The sequence below is a fragment of the Acyrthosiphon pisum genome, chromosome A3 (assembly GCF_005508785.2).
Source record: "Acyrthosiphon pisum isolate AL4f chromosome A3, pea_aphid_22Mar2018_4r6ur, whole genome shotgun sequence".
Classification (NCBI taxonomy): domain Eukaryota; kingdom Metazoa; phylum Arthropoda; class Insecta; order Hemiptera; family Aphididae; genus Acyrthosiphon; species Acyrthosiphon pisum.
In genome coordinates this window covers 2,954,987-2,966,569 of record NC_042496.1, presented here as the reverse complement: position 1 = coordinate 2,966,569, position 11,583 = coordinate 2,954,987, and the positions used below count along the sequence as shown (strand labels likewise).

At 28.3% G+C, this 11,583-nt stretch overlaps 1 protein-coding gene across 1 annotated transcript; it reads left to right on the top strand.

The window, feature by feature from the left end:
* The first annotated feature begins 227 nt into the window (after positions 1-227).
* On the top strand, positions 228-11,150 carry LOC100164810. The gene is made up of 7 exons (XM_001943452.5): positions 228-378; positions 5,833-5,918; positions 6,943-7,143; positions 8,848-9,502; positions 9,691-10,022; positions 10,541-10,692; positions 10,779-11,150. Exons 2-7 carry the CDS (start codon positions 5,835-5,837, stop codon positions 11,002-11,004), a joined length of 1,650 nt encoding a protein of 549 aa, XP_001943487.1. The 5' UTR covers positions 228-378; positions 5,833-5,834; the 3' UTR covers positions 11,005-11,150.
* Positions 11,151-11,583: the final 433 nt, after the last annotated feature.

Here is an 11,583-nt window from a genome sequence, read left to right as displayed (position 1 = left end):
CGTCTATAACGATTAACACAATTATGAGTTATAACTTATTGAACATGTCATTATATAGGTATATCGTTTATTCCGTTTGATGTAATTGCAGCATATCAACACCGAAGTCGGTAAAAAATAAATTTTAATAATTTAAAAAACTTGGTTTCATTACGGAGTAAATTATTGTATACAAAAGTGCTACAAATGCAATATTACGTTCCGGTAGAGCGCAGATTTGTACGGATCCGCACCGGCCACCAGTATCAAATGTGTGCATGTTTCTGTATGAGTTTCATAGTGAACTAAGCGGGAGTGCGTGCTACATGTGTTACACTGAGCTCTCCAAGTAACTGTTTCGTCTCTTCCAAGTTTAGTGCCGATCCACAATTAAAAACAGTAAGTAAACATCACGGTTTATAATAGTATACACACTTATTATTTTTTATTATTTTTTAAATGTTTTTAAAGTCTACACTCCATTTATAGTGTATAGGTACTCCCAAGTTATTTATTATACCTTTGATATTATAATGAATCATTATAAAAATTATTTTCTTTATTTTGAAACATATTTACGATTGAAAATCTGTAGGTATACGCAATGCAAAGATGTAAATTATTTTACACTAAAAATTATTATTCTCTAGTATAAAATATAAAGATATAATTTTAAAAATATGTATAAAAACTATTTTAAATTCTGAAAACTGAACTACAAAAGTTTAAATAATATACTTCATGGCAAATATTTTAAATAAGTTAATCTATATTATTCAGCTAAGTATAATGATTTCAATTTAAGTATTTTAATTAAATATATTACAATAGTAGGTATACTTTATTAGAATTTCAGTGTGAACTGTGAATGCGTTAGTAACTCGAATAATAAAGCAATTCAATAATTCCATGACAATGGACAAATTTTAAAACAATTCATGAAATATTATATGACTTATTTCTTCCATAGTCAGGATTTATGAGACAATTTTTTTTATCTATTGTTTCACTTGTGTACTTAATATAACTAAATAATATACTACAATAACATATTTTTCTTTATTAATTTAATTGTACCTTGTGTAAAGCATATTATATATTGTAATTTAATACTTTAGAATAATATTTAAATGCATAATCAACAGTTAAATAAAATATGTTTATACTAATATTAATTGTTATTCTCGAAATCCTTTTATTTTAAGCAATAATATATATGGTAGGTAGTGGGTACCAACTATGCAAAAACAGTAAAACATATACATTATACGTATATTACATACATCAAAGTTCAATAGCTCAATAGATCATAGAACACTTTTAACGATTGTTTATATCACAAAATGTATTAATACGAGTATACTACTCTTTGTTTATACATATACAAGGTAAAATAAACACAAACCATTTATTGTAGAGAGAAATCATAGGATTTGCACGAATATTTTGCTTTGAGTAAACTGATAAATTCACCAAGTTTGCTCATCCCATTTTTTCTTTAATAATGCAGTTATTTAAAATCTGATTTTTAGAATTTTTAAATATTTTTTAAAGACCATATTTTCAAATTCTTGAGATTTTTTGTACTACTTAAGGAGTAAAGCTGTGGAGATACAAACTTCTGTTATTCAAATGAGGACCCCTCCCTTTTTAACTGTAAATTATTTGGCGGATATTTTTTCTGAAAAGTTTAACGTATCAGAATCAAAATTCGTACGAGTAGGTTTTGAGTTATTTAACTTTTTGTTCTAAGGATAAAAGGTCAATGCGGTAATGGGTTTAAAAGTATTATAAGGGCTATGGTGATTTGAAAATTGTAGTCATTAATATTAATCTATCAACATAATTAATTTTAAAAAATGGCCCAAGTATAATAAATACTATAGTTCCAATATTACGTCTATTTTATATTTTTGTAAATGAATTTCTAAGGACTATTTAGCTGATATGTATCTAGCTGGAATACATACTATACACCTATTCTTTGGGTGAACGAGTACCAACTAACAAAACAATTATGTTTTTATAAATTGATGAAATTATTTATAAGTAAGCATAGTATTAATTTATAATATTTCAAGTGTATGATGTTCTCTATGGTTTCCGCCGTTGTTGGCTTATCCCTACATTATAGGATACGGTATATTGTTTTATAACCATTTTTACTACTCTATTCAAAATTGAATTGAATAATAAAATAATGCTGATGGAAAACAGTAGTTAATATATTATTTTTCATTGTTAAGTTTTTACCTATAAAATTTGAATTAAATATTTAATGAATTGGATCATAATTACACAGTGCAACTAAAATGTATGTCGACTGTTGACTATATGTAAATAAATAAAGTATATAGGTACTTTCAGACGTTAGATTTACAATACTAGTAAATATTTAATACACGTATTATAATTATTGTACAATATAACTTAGATCTAAAATTAACAGGAACTGAAATTAGTTAAGCAATGCGGATTTATTGTTTAAATAGCATTTTAATAGATTATTGGTAATTCACGTGTGGTTAACTGAAGTATTTGTTGAAAATAATTAAGTTAACATTTAAATATTACAATTTTATTGTTCATGAAAACGTTAGTCATCGTCTTGTGCACAAGGACCCTCATTGGGTTACGTTAAGTTGCAGGGCTCTTTAATTTTTATTTCAAAGAAGTTGAAAGAACTACAATGTCTAATGTTCTTGTTATGACCACTATATTTTTGTGTGAGAAGCTTCGGGTTAAATATTTCGATAATAATTATACGAAGAAACTTATTTCAATTTTTTGAAACCATATTTTTTTAATTTTTTTTATCAGAGATAGACTATACAATTTTGTCTATTGGTATTTATTTGGATCATTCGTGTATTTCAGATATTATAAGGCAGGAAATTTGGTTAAATTTGTTCACCAATACCCATAGCACCTATATACATATATGCCTATAATTCTACACGAGCTTAGGTTAGCAGGCATCACACTATCACATGCCATGTCCAAAGCCAATCAATAGTTTTGCTCTTCCTGTTCATTGTTATTTATCATTTTGCCGTTAATGCGATATCTTTTTTTATTCTATTATGTAGTTCTGCAATACTCTTTGTAATCGTTTTATTATAATTCATTATAATAATTGTTATGTGTTATAGGTACAGTATTGAATACTTCGCAAATGATTCATGTGAAAGATGCGGTTAGATTGTAAAGTGATTAAGAATACCGAATAATAACTTACTATGTATAAACTATAAAGTATAAGTAAAAAAAAAAGGTTTCGCTTGAGGGATTCCTCTCTCCCTCAAACAGTCGTGACTTAATATTTCCACAAAGTATAGAACAAAGTAAAAGAACAATAATTTTATATAATAATTGAGACTAAAGATAGTAAAAATGAAGATATTCTATTATTTAATGTTGTTAATACTAAAACCAGTAATGAAAAGTAATAACGTTTATTATACAACAGTTTTTGGTGGACACAAATTACTAAAATTGTTATTGTATCTCCGCATCTATAGTATAATAACGATAGCAGTGAAAAATAATGTGATATTAAATAATTGTCATAACTCATGATTGTTAATGTTCAATTAAATCGGGTGTATGTGAAATCTATACTGGAAAAAATATAATCGAGCAGATAAAAATATGACCATTAGTTTTGAACAACATTTGTTAATTTAATTTGAAACATTTAAGCAATTATGGGCCTCCTAATCTATAGTATAATATGCAATAATTTTATTTAATGAAAATATCAGCCCTTTACCACCACACGTTCATAATATCTTTCTAACCTGGCATTTACGTTGACACATTTAAGTCCATTACATCATTATATTTTATTGTTGACCGTGTTTGAACATATTGTATGTACACTATTTTATAGTATCGTACAAAATAGGACTTGCGTGCAATTTCTTTATCTCTCGTTTTGTACATATCTATAATACTGGTCAATTTAATTAGAAAGTGTTTAATGTAACACAATAATATGTATGAGTAAATACAAGATTTATAGAACATAATATTGTTATTACTCCCATACTGAGAAAGTAACATATTTGGCATTTTTCAATCACGTATATGAGCATATTGCGAGCGATTAACGCGGTCACGTTATCGATTGCCTTTTTTTATTCTAATCTGGTTGTTTGGATTTTATTAATCACTTAATATGATTTTTATGTTCATAAATGTACATACTATGTTTATGGTTAATGCCGAGGTTAATACATATAGCCGTAGTTGCGAACGGTGCATTAACACGAATACCATTGTGATTTCCCTGCACATAGGTATAATATACTTTATTAGGATCAATTTACAGCAACTAGTTAGTATAAATTGGTGTTCATATAAAACGACATTGTTTAAATTATACTATGCGTTTATGCGGGAGGATAACAATGTATAAAATGCATTAATTTATTGTACTTTTTAGTATGGCATAGATAATAATTGATACCCCCATCGTCATCAAATTATCCTCGTTAATCTGCGAGTAGAATTTCGTTTAAAAGTTGTTTTCAGTGTTTTCAAAATAGTTGAGAAATGCATTTGATATTTATTGTTTTGATTATAGAAGTGAGTTGTGCGAGGTGGTTTATCACTTTTCTAAACTGCTGTTGAGAGAATGAAATTTTTACTCTTCAATAAATTTATGCTCGACTATATCGCGGAACTGCGAAAAACACCTGATGCTCAATGTGAGGAATTATTTTTTTTTTACCTACCTTCAGGCTAACTAGTTAGGTACTATACCTATCTAGCCTGGGTACACATTAAAGAATAGTGTGTTAAGCAGACCGTAATTAATTGAAGTCTCGAAAAGAAAACGGATATTATATAGCCTTAAGTATATTATGATGCACAAGGACAATACTATAATATGTATAACAATATTTTTTTGACGAAGAGAAATTCTAAATTTCATAGTTTCATTAAAATGTATTGAATTACATCGGTATTATAATTTATAAGCCTAATCACTTTTGATTTGAATAGTAATCGACATAATTTTGTTGATTACAATTATTGAATATAAACAGTACCTAAGTACATACTGTGGTGTAGTTAAATGTAACATTAATTTGGTTTTAATATAGTTTGATTTCAACCGAAACAGTACCCATAGTGTCTTAACCATTAAAATTCGATTAACAGTTCTTTATGGTGTATGAACGGAAATAAAATTACGGTAGGTATGGCTCCTAAATTAATGTTTCCTAAGCTATACGAAGGAAACAAGATACAGGAGTAATTGGTGTCAACAATCAACAGCCTAAAAAGTCGTATGGGCATGGCTATAATAAAGATGAGCTTAATTAAGAGTTTAATTTCGTAGCTTAATTTATCATTATGATCACGGTGTTTGATAAAAACATAATACTTAAAAAATAAATATTGTAGTCTGTATAGACGTTGTATACTCGTATGTATAGTGAATTAATGGAAAAGTTATAAGAGCCCACTTGTAAACGGGTGCAGTTTTCAACAAAGAGACGCCAAATTAGGGTTGCCCTAAGTCTGACCCGTTCTATTGTATGTTCTCTCTTTGAGTCGTAGTGCAGTAAGAACGTATTGTGCTATAATAGCTGTAAGCATATTGAAATCGTATATTTGATGCGTAAGAGATATATAATATGGTCAAATGTACATAAAGACGCTGAGGTAAATATTTTTGAAAAAAAATATCAAAATAATCTTTATGACACATTGACAGCTCTCGTCACAGTAACAGCTCTGCATTTATTTTATTCCAATGGCCAATGAGCAATAATGGGATGCGTATTGTGTATTCGTCATCATAATATAAATATTATTCACTCATTTTTGTGTTTGTTATAGATATGGAGCCGGACATTGCAGATAAGAAGCCTGATAAGCAACTGATTGTCAAAATGGCTGGTTATTTAGAAAAAAAGGGTAGAATGGTTAGTATTGTAAACGATGTATTGTAGTATTTATTTTATGCGTATTTTATATTTATATCATAATATAGTATATTAACATTTAACACTACAAACAACAGCTACCTAGTATGATTTGAAATTTATCAAGCCCTATTTTGAATGTGATTAACATGTTATTAATATCATAATAGTTTTTATATTATATTATAGTCGACATTGACCGCACACATGTGCAATATGTATACTGTACTTTTCAATAAGCCTGCGCGTTTGAAATATATTTTTAATAAATAATAATAGTGTAATATTAAATACTCAAAACATGCATGTTTAAAATAAATTACAATTTATAGTGAAAAAAATACAATATAGGTATTATACAAATAGAAAATAAAATAATAATATGCATTTTTCTGAAAAAATTGAAATTCATTAAAATTATTTTTGATCAATGATTGCGTTGAGCATCTTAAGTTATGAACCACATGTTAGTTTTGTGAAAAAATATTAAATTTAAAAAAAAACATTGGGGAATATTATAATATATACTAGCTGTTGTATACATTATAGGAGGTTTCAAGTGTACCTCGTCAATGAGTAGGTCACTGTAATGGATGTGTTAACATTTAACTCAAGGATAAACCATTATTGCATATGAAAAACGAAGAGCGAAGAGTGTTTAATCTATTTTTTTTTAGTAATATGGTACGATGAACTTAATTTTTCAAAAACCCTCTCATATATAATTATAATATTGTAGGATAGAAAAATAATAATCAAATAAATAATATTGTAGGTACCTATATTGTATTTACGGTTATTAACTATTATAAGTCAATACCGATGTACACTTCAGAACTGTATAAAATGGTTCATTGTATAAATAGCTTAGAGTTAGTCTAAATATTTTGAAAATCTTCCAGTTATTTTTGAAGGGCCATACGTTTGGAGCAAGGGAGTTAGTTACCCATCCAGCTATTTAGTTTGTCCGTTATATGTACCTATTGATATTATACATGTCATATACCTTTATTTTACTTTACAGAGAGTTGTTGGCGTACGTCGTTGGAAAAAAAGATGGTGTGTACTTGAAGGCAAACTGTTGTTGTATTTTAAAACGCAATTAGAGTACTCTCATCATTTGTCACCTTGCAGAGGTTCGGTCAATATGGGCCTCGCATTGTCTATAGCACCACGGGGTCCGTGTCAACTGCAAATCGTCACTAGATCTCAAATTATAATCTTCGTAAGTATATAGTCACTAGTCACTGAGTTCTCATTTTAATTTAGATAACACATTTTATAACATTGATCTGATATAAAACTAATAAATAAAGTAAAGCCGTAGCCTTTTATTACACTAGATACAAGACAATACATATTTCAAATTTTTCTGATGAACTATAGGTATTCGCTTCCTCATTTTAGTAGATAATTAAATTTAAAATATATATATATAATAAATATTACCTATATAGCTATCGATGGAATTAAGTAGAACTATAAGTACTAGTGTCTTTAAATTAATTCAACAAATTAAGTCTAAAATGTGTACAAACTGAGCTGATAACGTTCTTTGTAGTCTATTAAAAATAACTAAGGGTAAAATAATAGATGGGATGAAATGGATGGGAAAATTATTTATTATCAAATATAATTATTACAAATTAAAGAAAAAGATCATATATGTTCAAAATGTTATTGCTTCTCTCAAAAACTTGTTTAAAGTAAAATTAGAAATTTAAAAATATTCTAATTTAATTTCATAGTTAAAAGCAAAGTACAAATCAATAATTATTTAAATTTTATTTTATTTAAAAAATATATAATTTCTGTAGTTTTTTAAATTATTTATTTTTATTTATAATCTCTATACAATAGGTATCTACTTTGATCAGAGAAAAAAATGATATTGGCTTTACACGATTAGAAAAAAATAATCATTGATATTACTCTACAAGTATAATATATACCTAGATAAGTAATAACGTCATTATAGTAAGTTATATATAGATAGTCATCCAAGTTCGAGTTTTTTTATAAAATTGATTTATCTATTAAAATAATAAGTTTAAAAGGCGTTTGAATCATTTTATTTTCAGTCTTTAGGTTTTATCGGCTAGGTGTAGAAAGGATACATTTTAGGATTTGAATGATGATGCAGCTTTGTAGTTTTTAGAGTTAGAATTTTAGATGCTTTCTCGTGAATGGTCATTATAAACACTATATGTAGGGTTATCAATGTTTTAATTTCCTAAATGAGTCTTTAGAATTCTGAATATTTACCTATGTAAGTAGCTCTAAATTTTAATGTATCGCATATAATTTATACTTAATATAGCCATAATAAATCTTAATATAATTATATACAATTATGATAATGTTACTTTCGATTTAATTGATTATCACTATACACATTTAACAATAAACGTACTTGCCTATCCATAATATGCCTTCATTAAAATACAGTAGTAAACGATAATATATATAAAATATAATAATCGCAAAATCATTTTCAAAAAGAAATTTATATAATAAATATAAATGTTTTATATAAATGTTAATATATAATTAATATAAATGGTCTTACGTGGCATAATAAAATACTAGATTTCGTATGTTTTTCATAGTTTTAAACGTGTGTTACTCAGAGTGGAATAGATGAATGTGCACACAAATAATAGATATACTATAGTGAAATGAAACTGCACAAGTTAAAGTAAATTACACTAATTCGACGAGGTTCAAGCGTGTAATGACGTATATTGAGCTTGTTAGCTATAATAGTAATAAGTATTATATATTATAGTAGAACATGGTTAGAAAGAACATCGTATAAAATTATTAATTAATTTATAGTATATAATATCCTCTATAGAAATTATTATAATAATTGGATTATCTTAATGGTCGACATTCGTTAATTTGTTATTATAATTTTCTTTTTTAGAGAACGAAATCAAAATCTGACCTAGATGAATGGTTTGCGGCTTTGCGGGATGCTAAAAATAACAATCTGTCGTTTATCAGAGACCGAAATTCGTCCGTCGTGGAAACGAACTACCAGTTATCCTACCGAATACCTTTGGCCGAGCCCGACTCCAACAACTACAGTGTCATAAATGAAAATCACTTGCGATATAGCCGATCGGTAAGACAACCGTTCGAAGAGCACAACAAGCCGAATGACATTCGCCACATTATGGCCGTCAACAGGAAATCGTCGGCATTGCGGAAATCCGAATCCGACCATCGGATAAGTTTCTACCGGAAGATCCACGGCCTCGTTCGCACCGAGACGATTGCTGGGTCGTCTCCGATGAGCGACAAGAGATCGTGTCGCTCGAGAAGTCTGTCGTACGAAAGCATTTATTTCAAGCCACAAGAAAAGTGTTCGTCGATCGAACCGACGAAATCGCAAAGCTGTAGAGAACTTATGCCCAAGATCGTGAGGCAGTTGTCAAATAAATGCACGAATAACTGTGTGTCCAAAAGAATCAGTAGGTCGGTATCGTTTTTCGGGAGGCGTCGCGAAGATTCCGATTCCGACGATTATGACTATGTTGAAATTGAACCAAACAACTCAAATCAAATTTATTCGAAACGTAAGTTTAATATAACTATACATCGTTGAATGTAAAACCGAACGTTTGTAAAATTATTTTTTTTAATTCAGCTCAATGCACTAATTATTGTTAAAAAATATAAGACGTACATTTACGTGCTGTTTTAAATAATTAAAAATATAGATTTATTGCGTATTAATTAAAACACTTGTTTATTTGTTTTTAAGCAATGACACAAGATGAAAAATCTAAACGGCTTCCAGCGTTACCTCCTCATTATGATACAAAAAAAGATGAAATCGCTTCGATGTCAACGGACGAAGAATTTCATAATCAAGAAGCAAATGTGGATGTAATATATGTGAATAACGATCGTAAAATGAAAATTTTCACGAGTGAATCGGAATCAGATTTAAATCTCGAATATGGGACTGAGCAATCAGTTGATGTGGGGGACGAGCCGCCACCTTTGCCTATAAAAAACAAACATAAACAAAACGTTTTATTTGACGAGAATCAACAATATCAAATAATAGATGGTGTTTACGTTTTTAAAAATGTAAGTACTAACCCTAACGTTCTCATGAAATATGTCTACAAATAGAATTAATGAAGATCTTTATGGGTACCTATTATACTTGTAACACACGCAGTGGCGTGCAACCTGGGAGTAGCGAAATTTCAACAGAGGAAAAATTGCATTCCAAACGAAAGAGTTGTTTCATAAGTGAATACATACATTATAATATGTATTAAATTAAATTTTTATGGGGGTCGTCTCGTCGAAATAAATTAACGGATCAATTGAGGTTGCGTATACCACTGGTAATATTATAACATATATTATATTGGGTACATAGTACACTCATTATATTATAAGTTATAACTCATGAAAACTATGGTATTTTCATAATTGATATATTCGTCATCATCGATAACAGGAGTTCGTTATGTTTATTTATGTATAGGAATTATTATAGATGCCATTATCTAAATTATAAAAAAAATTAAAACTATTTCATTTAAATAATATGCGAGTGATTAAAAAAAGTTTTTAATAAAAACTATCGGTTTTAGGGCTCTAAAGAAGTGATTTATGACGTTCCTATTCCACATGGAAAACTTATCGAACATTTTCGCCGGTTGACCATTACTTCCACGTCTTCGCCGGTCAAGCGTTACACTGACAACGTAGCTTACCACGATTCGTTGGAGCCTTCGGCTTACGAGTAAGATATTGTGAACATTATTCGAAACTTTGTCCTGCCAAAAGTCAAATTATTTTATTTATTTATTCTTTTTTTTTAATTTTCAGGACGTTACAAATGACACCCGACTCGTTAGAAATGTCCATGATGTTTCCCACGTACAAGAGATGGTCGAACGATTCGGGCTTCAATAATTACGAAGAACAAAATTCGTTTTTACCCGATCATAATAATTTTGAGGATTCCTTAGAACCGGTCATAACCATGATACACCATGATCGCAAAATATGGCAAAACGTGCCAAATATCAACTCTGACGACTACTTCCGTTGACTATAGTAATATTATGTATTTATAAGTATATTAGAAAACGTATACGTGTTATGATTTTTTATTTTTTTTTTAATGAACTTTCCATTGTAACAGCTATATTGTTATTATTTGTATAATATATATTATTATCGATGATTCGAAAAAAATTCTTCTGCGGAATATTTCTTATCACACAGTGCAGATATCGTTGAGTTATGGGTTTTAACCATAGTTTAAGCTTTGTGTAATTTTTTTATTTATTCCAATTATTACCTATTACACACAATTGTCTCAATGAATAAAAGCAAGACAAAGCGCAAGCTGTATGAAACATCGGTATAATATATGTACCTAAAACTTAAAATCTGAAAATTTTTTATATGAACATATGTTACACTGAATACCTAGGTATGAATTATGATATTATATTATTGTATCATAATATGTCAGAAAAGGATAATATTAAAATGGTTAATATTACAAAAATATTCAAAACCATACGTAATAACAACAGTTTTCAATTATTGCAACAAATAAAGATAACCAAATATTATAATATGTATAATACATATAGGCATTTTTTTAAAATTAACTTAATAA